Source organism: Gadus morhua, chromosome 5, assembly GCF_902167405.1.
Source record: "Gadus morhua chromosome 5, gadMor3.0, whole genome shotgun sequence".
In the NCBI taxonomy this organism is placed as follows: domain Eukaryota; kingdom Metazoa; phylum Chordata; class Actinopteri; order Gadiformes; family Gadidae; genus Gadus; species Gadus morhua.
The window spans coordinates 11,458,070-11,479,312 of record NC_044052.1 but is presented as its reverse complement, the minus strand read 5'-3'; the positions used below and the strand labels follow the sequence as shown (position 1 = coordinate 11,479,312).

Sequence of the window (21,243 nt, the reverse complement as noted above, 5' to 3'; positions counted from 1 at the left end):
ATCAAGCTTCAAATCGATTTGTCATGTCCGTTTTTAATTTAACCATTCATGCCTTTAATACAAATAACAGAAATCACCTGTACACTTATTTACAACAAGAAACAGCAGGTTCAAAGACTGCGGATCACAAAGCGTAAAGTTCAATTTCAACATTTCAACCAACTTAAAAATCAGTAAGCACGATATTAAGACTTTGGTACAGGTCTTCAACTGATGCAGAGTAAGCTTTCGTTTTGGATCAACAATTGAGAATTGTGAGTGGCAAACTGACGAGGATAATAATATTAAAATAAAAATGAAAAGGGATTCTCGAATCCGTTTCAATTAGAAAAGCAGCTAGCATGAAATTTTGACTTTGGCCAGCAGTAGTCACAGGCGCCACAATAATAATTTAACCTTTAGGTTTTTGCCCCATTTCTCACTAGTGTGCTCAAGTTCACATGCCCCGCCACTAGAGGGGACCATTCATCCCCAGAAACATTCACACTGCTGTGACTATCCTTACTGTTGACATATACATGAGCTATTACATATTAGAAATACAAGAAGAAACAATTGTTCTTTGTATGGATCTGAGGACATCACATGTTGGATATGACTTGTTTGTTGCAATAATGAATCAACCTTCTTCAGGTGTCTAATGATGCGATGGACCGTCCAGCCCATTCCACCAGTTATGAAAGAGATCCGTCTCCATGTAAAGATATGAGGCTCTGTTCGGCACACATATCCCATCCCTCATGAAGTCCCTTTTGCTCCACGTTGCATTAGATAACCCACTATGAAGGCACCGTGAGGGTGATGTTGCGGTATTCTAACAAGCCAAATCACGAGGAACCAAAGTGACACATATCCTATGAGATGAATCCCTATTTACTAGATGGTTTACTTATTCAATCCTTAACGTTTCATCCCTTCAAATGGCAAAAAAACACAACAAAATCGTCCATTCTGAAAAGTGCCGAGCAGTCTACAGTCGTTAGATGTGAAATGTCTCTGGCAGCACGTATTGTGCAATAAAAACGGTCATCTTCAGCCCCGCCCGCCCGGGAGAGGGGAGGAGGAGGAGGAGGCAGAGCAGCTACTCCTCCCCTTGCCTCCACTTCTGAGACTCCTCCTGGCGGGCGTCAGGGTGGATCTGGTTCCTCATCCCCCCCAGGACGTTGGAGGTGGCCTCCGTGGCCATGATGAGGGGCTTGACCACGGCGGGGGGCAGCTGCCTCAGGACCCCGCCCACCGCCCCCGCCATCCCGCGGTGCTCGTGCTCCCGCGTGGCCGTGTCGTAGATGGTCAGCGCCGTGTCGGTGATCCCCTGGAGGACACAGGGACACGCGTCACTAATCACCACACCTCGGTCTAAACCACAACCGCTAGGCGCCTTTACCTGACGCTCAATCACATCGCTGAAGATGTGTGTTTGTGAAGGAACTCGTTTTGGTGGGGAGTGGATGCTCCAGCTCAAGAGGTAGAGGTAAGAGGTAGCTCTACCTCCTGAGCTAGAAGGTTGCTATTTCGATCCCCCCCCCCCCCCCCTTGCTCCCTGCGAGCTGGCTGTCGCCTTGCATGGTTGACTCCGTCGTCTGTGTGTGTGAGGAATGAGGATGTGTGTTTTAACCGTAACCGTTGTAAGAAGCTTTGGATAAAAGCGTCTGCTCCATGGCCTGAATTGTAAATGTGAATGTAAGCACAGGGTTTCATTTTCCATACGTCTTTGACGACCGTGTAGGCTTTAGCCACGCCTTCTCTCAGGTCCACGGGCTGGTGAGCCAGCCCATAATGAGAAATCCGCTTCATCCTCCTGGGATCCCTCTCATCAGGCACGGGGGACACCATGTCGTACGCCGTCTCCGCCGCTGCCTAAACCAACGACAAGACCAACGACACTTGTTTCAATCTCTCCTGAAAAGGGGACTTCCAATGACCTTCTCCTCTTAGGCTCCAGCTCCATTCCTGGTAGGGAAACCTGACTAACGGTTACTGCCCTCAGAATCACCAGGACCTTTTTCTCCTCCAAGCAGTCCGTCTCCTGGAGTAATCCACTACCCCCAAACCAACCCCACGCACACTACAACAAAAGCCTATTTAACTACATATTTTTCTGTAATTTGCACAGCATTTCTGCACTATAGAATCAACAGTGGTACCAGCCACGGTGGATTCTATAGTGCATAAATTCTGTGCAAACTATCCAAAAATATGTAGTTGCACACGTTACACTTACATTTTACAATTTACTACACCTCATTACTCAATTCCATTGCTTTAGTTTCTCTACTTATTATTACTTACTTTATTTTATTTGTATTATTAGTATTTATCATTGGGATCTTTTGATGCTGCTACTTATTTTTATTTATACTTATCTTTATTTACTTTATCTTATATTGTTGCTGCTTTGTGACTGTTGAGGAAACCAACTACTTTTGTACAATAAGATGTGATAAAAGTAGCTCTGATTCTGAAGCGCAGCAGGCGGCAGTACCTGGATGGTGCGCACCATACGGTTGGTGAGCTCCAGAGCGGCCATGGCGGTGGAAGTGCCGAAGGACGCGGTGCCGCGCTGGAACCCGCGCACGATGCGACCGTCCTTGCGGTATTGCTCAATGGGCAGCCACACCAGGTCTCTGAATCCCTGGACTGAACACAAACGACATTTAGGATCACCGGGGATTTCATCAGCCAGGGTTAAAGGACCAAAAAACAGTAGGTTTGATCGATATGAGGTCCTGAACAAAAACAACGCTACAATGCCAGGAGCAGGACGTTACACTAGCATTTACACAGCATATGCATAGCATTAGCATATGCAGTGCAATGCTGGCTGTAATGGAAACAAAACACTTCCCACAGGTAATCACCACTGATAGCCCCAGGAGGGTACAGAAACCAGCCCTTTACCACAAGTTACGAATTAAGTTAATAGGAAATACAGTCTCTTTTCCAAAATCCAATATAGAATCCAAAGTTTCTACAAGAAAGAGAGGTTGTGGAGAACGGTGGTGACCCTTGTGAGAGATGACAATCGGGAACCCATGCGGTCCTTACCCAGCTGCACAAGAGAGTGGATGGGCCCCACTCCACCCAGAAGGCCTGGGAGCTGATTCTTCTTGATGTCATTCAACCACTCGTTTATTGCATATGAGAAGAGTTTATCCACCCCCAACAGCCTGCAGAGAAGACCGTTACAAAAGAAATACCACTGATTAACTACCACTGTTTTAATGTATTCCGAAAACTACTTATCTCCAACTTGCACCATCTTTAGCACATTTTTGCCGCTGATATATTGATCTTAACAGAGGTTAATCTATCCGATTTTATTTGACAGATTTCACACATACCCTTGTCTATAGCACAGACGTCTGAGTTTCAGCTCGGAGCAGTTCAGCTGGGTCAACCCAATGATGATCCCCGCAAAGGTTCCCTGCAACAAGGAAAAAGTTTCCAGTGAGAGACACGACATTAACACAAAGGGGAGCTCATGATGTTGCTGCCCCTGGCGCCTTTACCTGCTCCATCGAGACATGCTTCCCGTGGTAATCCAAGCGAATCGGAACCTCTGAAGTGAAACGAAACTCCCTGTTGGAATAAAAGACCAAACATAGATACAGAGTATGATAAACAAAAATCAGGCCCAAGTGAAATCATCCGCATGCAGATCCTTGGAGATCCTCACCTGAAGAAGACAGGTTGGTCTGTGAATGAAGAGGAGGCAGCATCAGCGTCGGGTTCCTCCCTCCCAGAGGTGGACAGCCCGTTGAGGCTGAGGCTCCTCTGGGCTGGCACCGAGATGATGGGGGCCGGGTCCTGGTTGTTACCGGGGTGCTTGGAGAAGCTACAGGAGATCTCTGGCCCCGCCGGTTTCTTCACGGAGACGCAGAGCGCTTTGGACACAAGATCAAAAGAAACATAAGACTTATGATTGAAATTGACAGTAAATAGTTCTTAAGTTTACAGTGATCTTCCGAAGACCTCACAAAGTTACTTAGAGGATTGAAGTGGGTTTACCTTCCTGGTCGGGTGGAGAGAACAGCTCTACGTCTGCAGCAAGACTGCTGAAGAAGTCCTTCAAGAAGAACAGGGCATCCTACAGACAAAAACAATGGTGTTCGATGCAAAGGTCGTTCCTTAAAAGGGATTTGTACTGAAATACCTTCAGACAAGCCTGGGCCGTGAATAGGTAGGTCTTTATGTTCATTTGATGTACAAACCAAACTCTGTTTGGGTTGTTGGTTACCTGGTCGATGTTTAGGCGAAGGGGCATCAAGGAAACCCGTAAACAGCACTCCTGGGGGGCCTGGCCTGCCTCTGGACACATGTGCAGCGCCCGGACGGTCAGCTGAGGAAACAAAACAGAACAATGAACCTAGAGCCCCAACATCACCCGGCCACCCTGACACCAGCGGGCCTTCGTCATATCATGACCCTGCCGCCGCCCTCACCATGTTGGAGTGTGCTTTGCGGGGCATCTCCTTGCTGGAGTAGAGGTAGAGGAACTTGTTCATCTGCGAGGTGGCCAGCCGGTCTCGGATCTCCAGGTCCTGCACGGTGAACACCTGCCGGGACACGGGCCGGTCTGCGGTGGAGCCAGGGGCCCCCGGGGCCTGAGGGTAGACCTCGTGCTGGAACCTGACCTGGGGCGGGGGCACACGCAGCCCGTTAATGCATTCATCCACACAGATCTGCAGAAGGCTGTCACTGACGGGGGGCCACGAGGAGGGTTTGTCTAGGGGGGGGTCGCGCTACCTTGCTGAGCTGTATTTCCATCAGGACGTCTGGGTTCCTCCCTCTCCCTCCCCCGGGACGGCCCCCAGCCGGCCGGACCTGTCGGACCGGCGTCTGGCAGGGGGAGCTGTAGGGCGTGGTCCTGCCGCAGAGAACACACAAAACAAATTGGTTTGGCAACACGAACGACCTCGCCGGGTGGGGGTGTGTGACGTGTCTGGGTGCCCGTCTCTCACCCGCGACTCCTGGCGGGAGAGGCCGTGAAGGTGATGTTCCCAAAGTCTTTGCCGCCGTACAGGTGCCAGATCACAGAGATCTCCTTGATGAGGTAGCGCACTTCTGGGACCGGGTAATTCACGGCACCCCGGCCCGAGCCCGTTCCCTCCAAAGGCTGACTGAAGTAGTTGTCCTTGATCAATATGGGACTGGGGGTCAGCTGGGTCACTATGGGCTCCTGGTTCCGGTCCTGAGAAGGACACACACACACACACACACACACACACACACACACACACACAATTAATCATATGCTGCGTTTCCATGGACTCAATTACTTTGAATAATCATATCATTTGACAGACATGTCACAACAGAAACCAGCAGTATCTGCAGTAGGACACAGAATTCTAGGTTGGAAACACAGCATGATTAAACTTGGGCTGAACACAAAACATGCCCTTGTCCTTGAAATGCTGGGCAGAAATAAGCGTTAATTAGGTTTTTCTCATAATATGATAATAACCTTTCCAGCAATTACTGAAATGCCATTCCAGGCAAAGTGGTTTCAACAAACCCCCATCAGGGCTGACTGTGATTGGATTATGATGTCGCCAAGTCATCACATACTCAGCGTTACATTTGATCATTCGGATCATCTCTAGTGGCAGCACGCTGCTGCTAATCAACACGCTGTTGCAGCATCAGCCGCTGAGCGGGGGAGGACTCAGTCAGGTGTTCTAATGATCAGTGGCTGGGCCTACATCTCCTCTGGAACCGGGCGTGTCCAGGATGCAGAAGTCGTCCGCCTCCTGGGCCGGGTTGGGGACGGGGGTGATGAGGGGCGAGTGGAGGGCCGGGTAGGAGGGGCTCGACTCTTGGGTGGGGTTCCCGCTCTCGTCGGGAAACAGGAAGAGGTCCGAGCGAGGCGGGTCGTGGTCTTGATGGAGCGTCTCGTGAACACCTGTCCGGGATTGGGAAACAAACGAACAACGGTTTAGCAGAGACGCTGAGCGTTTTAGTACCAACCACGGTACTAAAGGAGCTGGTGTGTGCCTCTGTGCCCAGTGATGAACTGCTGTCACCGTTGTGCTGCAGGCCCTGGGCGTGCTGCCCATCCATCTCCTCCATGGCCTCGCTCATCAGGTCCTGCAGCATCTGCTGCTCCGTCTCGGGGAGCAGCGGGGTCAGAGACGGGGGCCTGCTGGGCAACTCCGCCTGCACCAAACAATATGTGAAATACTAATTGGTTATCCAAATAAATAATTCTTACATTCATCCAATAGAATATCTACATTATATCGACACACTGGACGACTGGTCTGAATGTCTCTGTTGCGGAATTAAAGTGTTATTGTGTCTTATCGACCTTTGGCCTCTGGGGGGCGCTGAAGGTCCTGGTGTCCTGGCCAGTAGGGGGAAGCAGGTCTCCATAGCTGGCCACATACTGAATGAGGTTCATGAGGGCGGCGCAGGAGTCGGAGCATGTCCGGATGTGGATGACATCACTGGAGCATCGCAGCTCAAACCTGGGCTCAGACTGCTCTCCCAGCGAGAGATTATGAACAGAACAGGGCATGATGGCATTAGTATCAGCAAACCACCACTAGCTTAAAACATAACCATCCAACCGAAGAGATACCAGTTCCACGTACCAGTTCTCTGTTGGCTCCGGGTTTGACGGCGGTAATCCTCAACTCCAACGTCCCCATGTCCACCACTTGCACATAGTCTGGAACATACAAGGGAGAAGAGGCAAATCACTAGTGCTGGACACATTGTAAACCCCAGCAAGACTTAGACCCCAGTGAAAAAAGGATTTACCTCGCAGGAGATTAACAGAAACAGCATTGCTCTTGTCGGAGAGGAATAGAGTTGCTTCATCCAGGATGATCCTGAAAATCAACGATCACAACTTCACTGTATTATTGTATATAACAGGATTTTGATCTCAGGTGATGTAGAGTCGGGTAGAGAGCTTCCTTAGGCCCGTGAGCACATCGTATGTTTAACCTTTTGCAATCAACGTTTTCAACTGGATTACACATCCCGTCATACACGTCAGACGGAAGTTACTTCTGGGATAAGGGCTTTCAACAGGTCCACTGGATGAAGGGAGGCCTCTACCTGAGCGTGGACGAGGACAGATCCAGAGAGACGCTGCTGGACACGCTGAACGTCTCTATGACCAGCAGGGACCTCAGGGGCAGGTACAGCGGTCTGTGGGCCAAAGCAGAGCATGTATCAGGTCACAGTCACTCATGTTGGGGCCCCAACGCTAGTCTCCTAGTTAATGAGTCACCCACCATCCAAGCCTCCCACACCGTAATGTATCATGTGACCTACATATGACCAGAGGCAGGGGGGGTGAGGGGCCCGTATGACCTCATCATCACCAGTATGTTATTGATGACTCCATAAACCACAGACTTCCCTCTTTTTCATATTGTTGTTTTACAACTTATCTTATCTTAGTATCTATAAGATACAGCTTCCATTAGTATTGCTCTGCAGGAAGTTTCTCCTGTACCATTTTATCGCTATTGCATTGGCTCATATGGCTTTAGGTTGATGATCTCTACAGCATACTCAGGAGGTAGAGGTGAGGAAAACACGTTCCTCATAGAGAGGCTTGTCTAGTTACCACAGATTAAAGGCCTTTTTACTAACTGCCATGACAACGATGCACTATTGTCATACACCTTGATCAACGGAACAGCTTTGAATGGCCACCTGTAGTCTAAAGAGCAGCTCCACAGGTGTAGATGCAGCGTGGTGACCGAGGTAGGGGGGGTGTAGCCCAACACCGGCTCGTCAGAGACATTCAGGAAGTCCACGATCTAATGCGTGGGAGTGATAAACGTACAATTAGAGATCCATCGGCATGAATGGTCCCCCTTAAAGCTTTCAAACCCTTCTGATCAATGATGGGATCTTCTGACAGTTTGAGACCCTACCTGGTCGTACCAGCCCAGGCTTTGTGGGACCACTCTATGCTGGAGGGTGGCTCCTCTTACTCCTACGGCTACCAGGAGCTCCTGCCGAACACAGCGCGGAGAAAAGGCTAAAGTTAGTTTGGGCCAAACCACTACATCATGCAAGTATTAAGCCCCTCACAAACACTGGGATTCAAGGGGTTAACCAGAAATTCTGTGTCAACATAGTCTGAGGTTTCAGAGCCATAGCAGTGTTCAAGTTATTTGTCATGATAGAGTGTGCAAGGTACACAAATAGTTTGGAAAAACACTGCAGCGCTTAAAATCTGCCCTGCTATAATCACATTGTAGTCGGAAGGAGGGCAGAATAAAATTAACACAGAATCAGCCTCGGACTTAAGACCCACACTGGGTGAGAACCCTAGTAACCAAAAAAACCACATTGTATGCAACAGGTAGGGGAAGTCAAGTCCAGTAGAGAATACACACCAAGTTACCCGGATGAAATGTGCGCTAATTGTTCAGGCATATCAAGGTTTCCTGACGTGGTATTCCAATGGAACTTGGGATGGATTGTTCTGCTGCGTTTCTGTTAAAGCTAAATGGCCAAAAATTTCATTTTTTTGGCCATTCAGCTTTTTCCCCAAATTTTCAGTCACGAGCGTTGTTGTGTACAATGATAATTGATAGCAGATAACTGATACAGATATCTTGCATGACTTCTCCTGGACAGGTTCAACTTTGCTGATCCAGGCTTTAAGGAAATATGTGGAGACATTTGCAACTGACTTCAACTAAGCATACGTTTGCATTGTGGGAAATTAGGAGGCCTTTAAAAAACACATGGAAATCTAGACGAATCGCTGGACTAGAGAATCCCCCTCTGGGCCCATCTAAAGCCTTTCATTGTGTTCCCAGTGTTTCTTATTCAGCCCCAGAGCGTACCTTCACAGTGCGCTCTGTGTTCTGGGCTGAGATCTTGATGGCTACAGAGAGCATGCTGTGTGCCTCCAGGCCCATGCCCTCTGATGCCGTGGACGACCGGTCGGGGATTGTCTCCGTTTGGTAGATGCCCGGCTCCAACCAATGGGGGCGAGTCCTGCAGGGCAGATTGACCTCCGTGCCGGGGGAGACTGTATCCACGAGTCCTGGGAAGGTCACCGTCATCAAGATGTTAGTGAGAAGGATCCGCAGCACAGGCCGACAATGTTTTGAATGGAGGGAGTAGGGTGTCTGCTGTGTGCTTGGGTGGTTACCTTGGTGATACATGCAGATGTTGCTGGTGTGGAAGCAGATGTAGTGCTGGTCTTTGTAGCCCTCGTACTGTGCCACGGTGAACAGCGTGGCGTTCTTCACCTCGAGCCAGAACTCCCCGTGTTTGTTTTGCAGCAAAGTCTTGTCCTCTCTCTGGAAAGCCAAAAAAACAAGTTGAATTAGTAATCAATGAATCGTGATAGAAATAGTGAGCGGCCGCGTTTGGACGGTTAAAGGTGCTTTCACACAAAAAAAATTAAGGCATGACACGCATCCTTACAAAGTCAAGGCAAAGAAGCGTTTAGAAGCAACATTTCTGCCAGAAAAACCTGCGGCGCAAATGAATGGCACGAATTTTACACATCTCATTGTCATTCAAAATGTGTGTGAATACGCGGTGGATTTTGCGTGGTTATCTCCGCGAAATTCACTTGATGCTTGGTCGTGACAGATTTCCCCTCCCTGAAGTCCAGATTTAACCACAACATGGAGGAGAAAGTGATTGTTGCCAATTGCGGACTCCCGGAGGACTATAATATCTATTAGGGGTGTGCTTCTCTCCTTTATAGGTAGAACTGCTGCGTATAGATACATTCGATGTGATACAATTCAGGGATGTGAATTTTAATATGGAACGATTCGATGCGATTCAATGTTTTAACGATCCGGTCCGATTTTATGAGATATGATTAATCAAAATGTATATCTATACAATACAATATAAAATCTATATAATATAATATATTATATCACGGCCGAAAGCTGTGTGTGCCTCCGGATGATATTATGAATCCTAAAAACGTAGGCGATTTGGCGGCAGCAGGCAGCGCGAATGTTCACACCTCTTTTGCTGTGAACGCACAGTAAGAACCATCAAGCGTCTGCTCCTCTGGGCTAGGGCTTTGACTCCGAACTTCGTCATTCGAATATAATTCGAATATCAAAAAAAAAATCAAAATTCGAACGAATATTAGGCAGCCCTTAATATTCGAAGGGCTGCCTAATGGGCAGGCCAAGAGGGAGAGACGTCGGAGAACCCGACGCAGTCTATTCATAATATTGTGATGACCACGGAAGAGGCAGTGAATGAAGTATTGATTAGACAGCGATTTATTAGAAACCTAATAAACCGTTGAAACACGCAAGACCGGTAACCATAGCAAAGCGGTAAACAAACCTTGCGAAGCCCAATCCAGGTCTTACTGAAGGCATTGAATGGCCAAAATATTATTAATAAATATTTGAATATTAATAAACAAACAAACTTCAAATATGATTTTTGGGCAAAAAGTCAAAGCCCTACTCTGGGCTCACCTTGGCATCGGTGTGAATGGACACCAGGCCGTGGTTGACGCTCAGGACCACGGAGAACAGGCTCTGGGAGGTCTTGGTCTGGGCCTGGGACCTGCTCCTCATCCTGCGGGACCTGGGGTGGAGGTCCGCTGCCGGAGAGTAGTACTGGGGGTTGTCCTCCTCGGAGCCGCTGGTGTCGTCTGGGAGCGCGGAACAGACAGAGGGCAGCGTCTTCAGGGGACTTTACGATATCGTAGGTAGAAGTGTGCATTCGAAGAGCAATTGCAATGTTGTTGTTTTTTCCCAAACTGAGCCAAAAGCATTATATGACATCATATTATGGGACGAGATATAATGAAATAAAATAATCCTGATAAAGATTCAGAAACAATCAGCCACAGTAGGTTTTATTCAGCGATAATAAAAGGCCCAATTACATAAAATATGACAATATATGGCTTCTTAGGCAAACCAACAATCATTTTCAACATGTCATTCTAGATAAGAAGATACTGCGGTTTATAACTTTATCAAACGGTCATATTCTTTGGGACAAGCATCATGGTGGACTTATTTTACCCTCTGTGCCGGTGGAGCGGAACTGGCTGAAGCTGTCCTTAGCGTAGGTGGTGATGAGCTGACTGGCCACCGAGAGTCCCACCCCGTAGGGCATGTTCTCCACCGTCTCCACCGGGGACGGCGCGGTGGGCTCCCACAGCAGCAGGTCGTTGTTGATCCTGGAACCAGCAGTTCAATGTCAATCAACACACGGCGGAGGGAAAGGGTGAACGAGCAACGTGGATCTGAATTAGGGCTGCGCCATGTATCGTTTTCATATCGAAATCGCGATACGCGCATCTGCGATATTCGTATCGCTGGCCATGCGGTATTAAAAAGGATTGATGATTCATCTCCAAGAGAAATCTATCCGATATAACTCACAAATAATTTCTCTGATTTTTGTTGTTAGGAAGAGACATGCAGGCTCTGCATGCACAGCGAAATTCTAAATGAGCCAGCAAAAATAAAAATGTATTCCAAAGAGAACAACAACGTGGGTTGTATGGAATTATTTTGGTTACAAAAAAGACGACGGTGACCAAAAAACAACAATTGAAGACAGAGTTCATGGGGGGCAGCTCCCCCGACCAGACCAAGATGGAGCTCATCTTCCGGAAGCTCACCGGTACAGGACCACAAAAGCATGCCTCTTCGTGTGTGTGTGTGTGTGTGTGTGTGTGTGTGTGTGTGTGTGTGTGTGTGTGTGTGTGTGTGTGTGTGTGTGTGTGTGTAGACCGTTTTTTTTCTTTTCTCTGGTCTGAACGCTTGCCAGCTCGGTGTGTCTGGTACCTGTTGTGCAGTTTCTCGTAGAAGGCCTTGCTGGGCAGCGCCAGCTGCACATTGGGGAGGCTAAGCTCCAGGATGAAGCGGGAGCTGTTCATGGTCTTATCCTGGAACTCGGTCATCTCGGCGATGTCACCAGGAATGACCATCTGAAGATAACACAATGGGACGCGCAGAGTTAGAAGTCCTTGGTGCACTCTTGAAACTGATTGTCCCCAGTGGGATTAATAAAGTTGTCTTGAATTTGAATTTAATTTTGTATGGCTGCTTTAGATGACAGATGCTACATTGTTTCTTGAATCTTGACATTTATTACAATAAACCGTAGCCTAATGCTACTATTAAAACTCAACAATTCGGCACAATCACACCAAGAGTTGAAATAAAATAAAATAAAAGGCCTCAATTCAAGTGACCTGTCTTTTGTTTTTTCATGTAGAGCTATACAAAGGCGCCCTGTTCCTTTAAATGTTCATATGAGATTGATTGAAATAACATCCTCCTCTTCGGTGTAGCTCCCACCTCCTCGTTCTCGTACATGACCCTCCGCGACGAGAAGGGCGACGGCTCCGGTTTCCCAAAGTCACACACGTCCTTCAGCGAGTGGGCCGCCCCCTCCTCCTCCTCCTCCTCGGGGGAGCGGTCCCCGGGGCCCTCGTCGTCCTCAGTGGTCACGCGCTCCAGGATGGAGTGGACCGCCATGGGGTTCACCTTCAGCACCACCCTACCGAGACGGTGACCCCCCGTCATCATCATGGACCGCCCCGGCATTAAGATCCTCAGATTGGTTATCGGCTCGAATGGGTCTGTTGTGCTCACCTGGGCCAATCGAATTTGCCGCTCTCAGACGTCGCCATGTCTCCGTCCATAGTGTGGGACACTCGGAGGAACCGGGTGGCGGCCTGGTCCGGTTCCTCCTGGAACCGCCCTGGGTGGAGGAGACGATGAGAGGTGGTTTTAGGTTTCAAGGTTTCCGCACACACGCACACACACACAGACACACACACACACACACACACACGCTTTTGTGGTCCTGTACCGGTGAGCTCCCGGAAGATGAGCTCCATCTTGGTTTGGTCGGGGGAGCTGCCCCCCATGAACTCTGTCTTCAGCTCTAGGTCCTCCAGGTCCAGGTACAGCACCTCCTTCTGCAGGGACTTCTTGAACCAGGGGCCCCGCTCCTGGTCCGAGCGCAGGTCTGGGATGGGGAAGCGGACGGCCAGGCGCATCACGGGGGCGTGGATGCTCAGGGTGACGTAGCAGTGGGTGGGGGCGCGGATGTCCTCCAGGAACACCTCCGCGAAGGCCTTGTGCTGTGGAGTTCATGAAGAGTACGTTAGGTCTCTGCATACCCACCCACTACACAGGACCCTAGTGGCTACAGGCTGTAGTAGTTAGGCCATTACATGTCAGGCCTAAAAAAAAAAAAAGTTTGGTTCCTGTTGGTTGTCAGTTGAGGTCATGGGTAGGTAGGGAATTTATTTTATTTTTTTATTTTATTTTTTCCAGCGGCAGCGAATGATAGGTAGGTTGTTTTCATTTAAAAACGAGAAAATTCGCTCATCCTTGTACAGAATGAAGAGGTGCTGTACCAAAACGTAATTATAGAGGTGCTGTACCAAAACGTAATTACATAAAAAAAATAAAAAATAAAAAATGTTATGTAATTATGTAATTTTTTTTTTTTTTTTTTTTTTATAAAACTCATACAATAATTTGGGTCGCACATAAATTGACAGGGTCGGTCGGAAACCGGAACCAAACAAAAAAAATTTTTAGGCCTCAGCACGACAAAGTATTGATCATTCATTGATTGTAGTATGATTGCAGTGTTTCCCCCAGCACTGTATGGTAAAGGCGGTCGCCTTAGCAACAATAGGGCCCCGTCTTGACTGCCAATGTATATATAAAAAAAAAAAGATCTTGATGGCTACAGAAAAAAAAAATGTATGCATTAACAAAGTACAAAACTCCCGTAAGGAAAGAAAACATACTTCCATCAGGTATAAAAAAATAAAGATATAATGCATCGGTGATACTGTTCAAAACAATAGTCATTCGAACTGAAACCCTCACCGAAGACCGCAGGTTCATGAGACAACATGGTTAAAGGTCAAGTAAAAAAAGACCATCAAAACGGTTCCAGTTGACGAGGGTGTTTGTCTAAATTAAAACTCGCACATCAGCTGCAAACGCCTGATCTTATCAGAGCATCTCAGAACTATAAAAGGTACTTCCCCTTTCCCCAAATCTAGATGTGAAACTGCACGGTATGTGGCGTGCAGAGAGGTTCCTCACCAGGCTGACGTGTTTGTTGTAGGAGGTGTACATGTGGGAGGCCATCATCTCCGTGGTGGCAAGCTTCTGGGGCTGCAGCAGGGAGTTTAGGCGGTCCACGATGCTGATGTCTAGCTCGAAGCGGGCCGAGCCCAGCTCCAGCTGGAGGTCAGCCTTTCTGGGGATGGTGCTCAGACGCACCTGCCCGCCCTGGAGGGAAAACACACTCATAGGATCCAGGGCTAGGCTGTGGCACAGACTTTGTGTTTTCACTATTGTTCACTGGCGTTTACCTGAGGGCCTCTGCGCTCCGCCAGTTTGTACAGCAGGTGAAGGCAGGGTGCGGATGATGCGTCGGCATTAGCCGCGGTGTCAAATGTCAGGAGCTGAGGCGGCGACAGTGACAGGCGTGAGATAAAACTCTCAACATGTCATGCCGGGTGCAACACTGCGACCACTACAAAGCGTTGATTCAAACCGAGTGTTACAGTCTCACCTCGGTGTATTGAGCCTTTCTGTGCGGGCCCACGCGCCCCTCGGAGGAGAAGAGACACTCCAGCAGCTCCATCTGGTCCAGAGACACGTCGGTGGAGAAGGTGCGCAGGCTGGAACCCTGACAGTGCTCATAGTTGATCTTCAGCCCCTGGCCTACAAACCTACGGAGATGGAGCCAATTCAGCCACACAGAAAGCTTCACACCCAATCACCTGTTCAAAGCGATACAGAAGCCCTATGAGGTTGGCCAAAACGGCAAGGTTGTTAGTAGAAATGTTCAGATACAGTTAGTAGAAATGTTCAGATAAATGTTCAGATACATAGAAATGTTCAGATACATCCATGTTGCTCCGACTTGGTAGCTCAAACACACTTGGGTTGGAGATGACTCGTGTCCCATTCCGACTTTCCACCTCTGACCATTAAACGAACGCAGCATTACACTGTAGTGTTTTAGTGATGTTCTTGGCCTGTCTAGTAAATTAGCTAGAATCGGAGCGGCGCATAGACTTGCCGATACCCAATACTGCATTCTAGGCAGTATCGGAAGGATTTCTGATACCGTTATCGGTTTCGGAACATGGCCCATCAAAAGCAGACAAGGATAGAGCAGCAGAGACTATAAACCAAAGTACCTGAGGTGGTCATGGGGACATGCTTGGTCGAATGTGGTCCGAGAGCGGACAAAGGCAGCGGGCTGGAGGCGGCCCGGCCCCACCAGGCTGAAGAAGTCCGTGGCGATCGGGCCAAGGGGGCTGGGTGAAGCGTTGGGTGGGGGTAGGGGGTCGATGTGGAGGACCACCACGGCCATGCTCCCGAGCACGAGTTTAAACACCAGTTCTGGCCTCGACTCGTCACAGTGCGTTTTGGAGGGATGAGCTGAAAATACAACAGACAATAAACCCATGCAGTTTTCAACATTTGCCAATCCTCTTTTTTTTTTTATCCACATACACGTCTGTCTCTGTATTTTTTGTGGCAGTTGTGAATCCCGCACGTGGAATGGTGTCGGATTGGTCAGCTTCTCTCTTTGCCGTGGCACCTCTGGGTAATCATCCCAGATAGCCTGCGAGGAAGGACACATGCTCACGTCAAGTCAAGTTCTTTATTCCTAGACATTAAACTTGAATACAAAATAAAAAAACACTAGGTTATGCATTTAAATGCTCCTAATGCTACAGTCCATATTGGACCAAAGTAAGTAAGTAATGTTTAACCTCTGTTTTTCTTTTATTCCTAGTCTGTCTTACATAGTTTTGATAGGGCAATATGTAAAGCGTCTTAGAGTACCATATTAAGCGCTATATAAATTTCATTTATAATTATTATTATTATTAAGCCATCTTATAGCACGGTGCACCTACATGGGCAGTGCCAGAGGGAGACACTCCAGGGGAGCCGGAGTAGTTGCTGTTGAGTGAGAGGTCCAGGTCCACTGTGGGCGGCTCCCCAAGCGGGGGAAGGGACGACAGGCTGTGTGACATGTCCATGTCAGCCATTGAGAAGAACACATCCTCTGTGCAAACCACAAGTTCAAGGACAGAGAAGCAATAGATACAAATAAAGAAGGGTTATCAGTTGAGCAGGGAAAGCTCTGTATGGACATCAGAACTGTGGGGTTATGTCGTGGCCCAACCTCGGCTGGACGTGGCTCGTGTGGCGTGGCTCTGGAAGAGGTCGGGGTCCCCGCCGGGGAGGTCCGTGTCCTTCTTCAGACAGCGGTTGAGCTCCATGTGCAGGCGGTACTCATCCTCCTGCTGTATTGGCCGACTCTTCCTGTCCTTGGACCATTCCTGAGCTCCTTCACACAGGAAGGACGGTGCAATGAGGTCACCGCTCACCAATAGTCGTCGTCGGGTTATCGGCAAGCGGCCGAGGCTGTAACAAATCTTACCTCCTCCCCCTGAGAAAGCTCCAACCATGTCCAGAAGAAGGTGGACTTGGCGCGGGGACAGCAGAACGATGACAGAGTCGATGTGTCCATCGACGTCCAACTGAGGAGCACAGATGGTATCAGAATGGGGCTGACAGAGGGCCAAAAGTGCACGTACAACATAGGAAATCATAACAAAGACATCGCTTTGGCTCATTGAGTAATGGAAAGGGAAATGAGGTTGTTTTAACTCAAACATACCTTTGCTCCAGGCAAGGCTAGGTTGTGCTTCAGCGTGAGAGACAGCTCGGTTTTACCACCAAGGCACCCAATCTGTATGGGTTCGAAGGCCGCGGCAGAAATCACAGGCTCTGTGAACTGCGGATGAGGCTCACATATTATTCTTGGATTCCAACTGGGCGAGAGCTTGGCCTCCATCTCCTGTAGGGAAAGAGGGGGACATGGTCTATATAGTCAAATAAAATAACATGAATTATACAATAGCATTGGGAAATGATTGCCTAGACATTTCAGAACACTTATTCTTTCCAAGAGTTCCAAGAGATGAAAGGGCAGATTTTCAACAGCTTGTAATGGCTAATCACACTCACACCTGTTGGCATATCCATTAAAATGTGATATAAAAAGATATCGACTAATGGAACAAATACCTAATAATTATTATTAACTGATGGCCTAATGGAAGAAGACGGGAAACCCTGGATTGGTTTATCCCCAACAAAGACAACATTGGGATGATAAAGTCGATTATAAATAGGTTTGTTCCTAAAATAGACAGCATTGTGAGGTGCCCTACAGCAGCACTCACAGCAGGGGGAGGCGAGGACTTGAGCCCAGCTCGGGAGGCCTCGGAGAACTCGTCCCAAAAAACCGTGACGCCTTCCATCTGAAAGTTTTTACGAGCGAACGTGGTGGGCTGGTGTACGTCCACGCTGGAGCTGTCTTCATCTGTTTCGTCGCAGTAAACAATCCTAACAGAAAAAGGATGGAAATTGTGGGCCAGGAGGTGGGAGGAAACATCCCAAAAATGCATGAACAATGGATACACTTTTTATAAAATACATTTTAGAACTTACTTGTTGATCCGAATCTCAAGAGCAATACCGGTCTTGGAATTATCAGGCACGTGCTCAATTCTGAGGATTGTATCCAGAAATGTCACCTTGACCCTTCTGAGAACTGAAGAGACGAATGTGTACTCATTAAATTTACAACAATGTTGGATAACATGTGTTTATAGTGTTACCTTTTAATGTAGACAAACTACTGTATACCTGTTTCTATGGTTTCTGCAAACTTCTCCAACCCTTCAAAGGGCTGGAAGCTCTCCCCTATGTCATCGGTTAGCCTCTGGCTCAGACACTCCTTGGCGAGCTGCATACTGCTGGTCATGAAACTAGACCAGTACATGGGTTCCATACCAGTACCTGGAACACAGCAGATATAGGACAGAAATCAGGATCCCATTAATTCAACCATATCTAGCCTACTTAATACACAACAATGTAAGGGATTATTAGCAGGAATTTAGGAAGGCATCTGTAGTACAGCGCCCATACCCATTCTTGGCCTGGGTCTGAACACCATCTCCAGGCCTCTGACCTCCAGAGCACAGTTCTCCTGCAGCAGAGCAGCCCATGGCACTGTGAGCGAGATGGTCTGGATGAAGCCTTCTATAACCTCCACAGGGGCGTCTGCCGTTTCGAGCAGCTCATTCAGGGACTGAGAGGCAGAAGGAAAGTGGTTATACATGTCCAATGCTTGTGTAATACTCAGTTAATTTCTCTTTATTCATTTATTATTTTGAGGAGAACCCTTACCCATTTGTCCAAGGGGACTTGTGCGAGCGTCCCAGTGCCCAGATAGAGGTCCAAGCTAAGCTGATCCAGGCTCAGCTTCTCCTGGAGAAAGTTGCCAAGATATCGATGCAGAAGATATCTGCAAGCCCGCTTTTTAATGGACTCTGAAAAGGGCCACGGCATCTTGACAAACTTTCTGTACCAACAAATGAAACAGACCCGTGACTCCTGAGTTGCAGACGATGAAGCAAAGAGAGAAACTTTGTTTATCGTGGATTAAAATAAGATGTCATCCCGTTGATTTATGGAAGTCAGTTAATGAGGAATTCAAACATCTTCCATTCTTCACGGTTAGAGGCACATTAAAATATGTGCTGATAATGTGGTATATGTGTGACAGTTGGTCCGACTCCAGTATGCTGCACCTAAGGTAGAAATTCACACAAAAGAAAACATGAATGCATGAATCCTCATGTATTCAGGGACATTGTGCTAAATGTCATAGATAGCTGTGGCCAAACAACATATGGGCAAATACAAGGGAATGAAGGTTCCCAATATGAACGAATCGGCCTACAATGAAAAATAGAGAAGGACTAAGTCCTTATTATCAACAACCGGTGTCATCCAGCAGATGACACGAAAGTAATTACCTAGCAATCTGTGTTACATTGTCCAGGGTCCGCTACAGATGTCACAACAAGGTGTCTGACAGAAATGTATGTTGTGTTTGTCAGGGACGAAGCTAGAAGCTAGCACGTCTAGCTTACCTATCCAGTCAGCAAATATTTAGCTCGATGTCATAAGGCTCCAGCACTGGGCTAACGTTTACTGGCTGTTGTTTCCTAGCATGCTAACGACAAGGAGCTACCATGCTAACAATCCGCTAACCTAAAACTTCCCGAGTTGTTTTGCAACAACAACAAATGCAGCTGTGTTCAGTGAACACAACGACACATCCAACACCTCGTCGCGGTATAACGCACCGTGGGTCATGGTGGCCTCGGCCGGGGTGTTGCTTCACTCCCCGCCTGCTGCTGCTTGACTTGTTTACAAACACTTCGGCGGCTCCCTGCCAGTGGAGGCTGCGCGCCGTTAGAAGGGCTCGTGTTGTGACCGGCCGTGACGTCAGCGAAACATGGCGGAAACGGCTCAATGTGCGACGATGGGCTCTCTTCCGCCATGATGTCATCACAACATGGCGAAGCTGAGTCGGTGCGGGACAACAACTCCAATCTAGAGCTCGCAATTGGTGTTAAATAGCTCCCATGTTAACTATATGTGTGCAAGGATGCAACCAGAAACATCGTTTGTTGGAAATACAGTGTGCAGGATTAACTTTTAGCAGCTAATTAGCGCTACTTTTGACCGGGAACGGTGTCGCCGCGACGATTTACCCGGTTAGCCTGACGTGCAGTGTACCCGAAGAGGTGAGGAGAACTGGGGGCCAGCAGAAAGTTATATACATCTTTTAGTATATGTATAATATTCGAACATCGTATAGGGTACTTGTGTCTTTAAGATCGTAAGATAATGTTGTTCCACAACAAGCCGTGGTCTGGTGAATTTGATGCACGTTGTTTAGTTCTTGCCTTTCGTGTGTTTGGTAATGCTAGCTGTGCGATTGTTTTCCTTGTACGCCATGAAAACGCGCCGTTGAGTTGCTGCAGGACGGCTGAGGTTATTACGATATCTAACTGAAAAGTACGACTACGTCATCGTCAAACGCTTTAATTAAGTGAGTCCTGATGGCTAGGCTGATGCTAAGCAGATTCAGTAAATATTTCTTCGGGTGAAAAAAAATCATTGACTATCCCACGTGTAACAAATTTGACCTGTCAAAAAGCATTGATGGCGACCGGATTTTATTGAAGCTACTACCATTATTGCTGTGATTGCTCTTTGACTTCAGGAGATGGAAGTGGATTTCCAGCCAGAGGACTCCTCCTCGTTTAGAGAAGGCATCGAGCTGGGAGGCGTCAAGGACATGAGATCGGAGGCGGACGCCGTGGTCAGTGATGTACTCTTTGCCGTGAACGAAATGTACGTGTCACAAAGCCTCGACAGCGCATTGGACGTTGCGTACATAAATGTGCAAACAAGAGAGACCAATCGCTATTGCCTTGAACTCACAGAGGCTGGATTGAGGGTAAGAAACTCTACAAGACACATTTGTTTTGTGGCTAATCCCTATTGCATGTGTGTTCAATTAAATTTACTTGTCTTATTAGGTGGTGGGCTATGCCTTCGATGAAGTGAATGAAGATTTAAGCACCCAGTATCACGAGACCATTTACTCCCTTCTGGACACACTAAGTCCAGGATACAGAGAGGCCTTTGGGAATGCTCTGCTCCAGCGACTCGAGAGGCTACAACAAACTGGACATTAAGGAAGCAAGACTCAGCAATTCACTAAACGTAGTCCGACCTTAGCCCACCTCACCCCCAAAAAAACAAGGTTTGCAATGTAAATTGTTCTACATTGATGGGGCTTTTTTTTTGTACACCACTTAATTGCTCGTCTCACTGTTCAACTTCGAGACCCTTCCTAGGTCTAAGGGATATTTTCTTTAGCTTTTCTTGCCTGTCAAATCCAACTACTATAAAGTGAACAAATTGCTATTTACCTACCGAACTTAACCTAAAGAACCTGCTTTCCTTAAACTGATGTAGGATGAGACATGTCATACAGCTTTTGAAGTTGATACTGCTAACCAACTGAAAATGCTCCCGTTACACTATTAGGTTTGACAGTTCACTAGCCAATTTCTCACTTTTGAACCTCAAGTATTAACGCTTTTATGAAGCCCATGCAAGCTTGCGTTTGAAATTAGAAATGAAGCACATTGATCCAGCTCAACATGAGACTGAGACAACCACACCATTGGCCTAGAGACACCTTGCGCATGATTATAATGAAGTGAAACATTTGGCTAGCATTAGTATTTCTATCCTTTGTCAAATAAAAATGTAATACCCATTTCCAATTTGACTTGAATTATTCTTCCAA

The 21,243-nt window shown here is 47.6% G+C and overlaps 2 protein-coding genes across 6 annotated transcripts; one reads left to right on the top strand and one right to left on the bottom strand.

Annotated features, from left to right (window-relative positions):
* Positions 1-15: 15 nt before the first annotated feature.
* On the bottom strand, positions 16-19,443 carry atg2b (autophagy related 2B). 4 transcript variants are annotated; one of them, XM_030356912.1, is made up of 43 exons: positions 19,220-19,443; positions 18,255-18,429; positions 17,994-18,156; positions 17,709-17,861; positions 17,511-17,613; positions 17,243-17,405; positions 16,675-16,854; positions 16,435-16,534; positions 16,177-16,341; positions 15,905-16,056; positions 15,495-15,606; positions 15,176-15,419; positions 14,542-14,701; positions 14,339-14,431; positions 14,067-14,255; positions 12,808-13,081; positions 12,588-12,696; positions 12,291-12,492; positions 11,775-11,917; positions 11,004-11,161; positions 10,446-10,624; positions 9,134-9,284; positions 8,823-9,025; positions 7,899-7,979; positions 7,675-7,781; positions 7,069-7,161; positions 6,766-6,836; positions 6,597-6,673; positions 6,311-6,481; positions 6,027-6,159; positions 5,706-5,905; positions 4,962-5,191; positions 4,747-4,867; positions 4,443-4,634; positions 4,238-4,339; positions 4,009-4,087; positions 3,677-3,884; positions 3,510-3,579; positions 3,342-3,424; positions 3,046-3,167; positions 2,483-2,637; positions 1,708-1,857; positions 16-1,312 (listed from the first exon to the last, which is right to left on the bottom strand). In XM_030356912.1, exons 1-43 carry the CDS (start codon positions 19,423-19,425, stop codon positions 1,082-1,084), a joined length of 6,453 nt encoding a protein of 2,150 aa, XP_030212772.1. In that variant the 5' UTR covers positions 19,426-19,443; the 3' UTR covers positions 16-1,081. The 4 variants fall into 4 exon arrangements, with proteins under 4 accessions (XP_030212772.1, XP_030212773.1, XP_030212774.1 ...); XM_030356913.1 differs by having other exon boundaries at positions 18,255-18,658; positions 19,220-19,332; XM_030356914.1 differs by having other exon boundaries at positions 18,255-18,658; positions 18,887-19,294.
* Positions 19,412-21,220, top strand: gskip (gsk3b interacting protein). Of its 2 annotated transcripts, none has more exons than XM_030356938.1 (3): positions 19,412-19,663; positions 20,146-20,382; positions 20,465-21,220. In XM_030356938.1, the coding sequence occupies exons 2-3, from the start codon at positions 20,149-20,151 to the stop codon at positions 20,621-20,623; spliced, it is 393 nt and encodes a 130-aa protein (XP_030212798.1). In that variant the 5' UTR covers positions 19,412-19,663; positions 20,146-20,148; the 3' UTR covers positions 20,624-21,220. The 2 variants fall into 2 exon arrangements, with proteins under 2 accessions (XP_030212798.1, XP_030212799.1); XM_030356939.1 differs by lacking the exon at positions 19,412-19,663 and adding an exon at positions 19,829-19,971.
* The last annotated feature ends 23 nt before the right edge of the window (positions 21,221-21,243 follow it).

What these genes read in the sequence shown, in the direction of transcription:
- atg2b (XM_030356912.1), bottom strand. Translation starts at nt 19,425, where the DNA reads ATGACATCATGGCGGAAGAGAGCCCATCGTCGCACATTGAGCCGTTTC. An exon ending in CGAGGCCACCATGACCCACG is followed by an intron (nt 18,430 to 19,219) that starts GTGCGTTATACC and finishes TTGTTGGTACAG; the next exon opens with AAAGTTTGTCAAGATGCCGT. An exon ending in AGCTTTCTCAGGGGGAGGAG is followed by an intron (nt 16,342 to 16,434) that starts GTAAGATTTGTT and finishes TCCTGTGTGAAG; the next exon opens with GAGCTCAGGAATGGTCCAAG.
- gskip (XM_030356938.1), top strand. Translation starts at nt 20,149, where the DNA reads ATGGAAGTGGATTTCCAGCCAGAGGACTCCTCCTCGTTTAGAGAAGGC. An exon ending in TCACAGAGGCTGGATTGAGG is followed by an intron (nt 20,383 to 20,464) that starts GTAAGAAACTCT and finishes TTGTCTTATTAG; the next exon opens with GTGGTGGGCTATGCCTTCGA.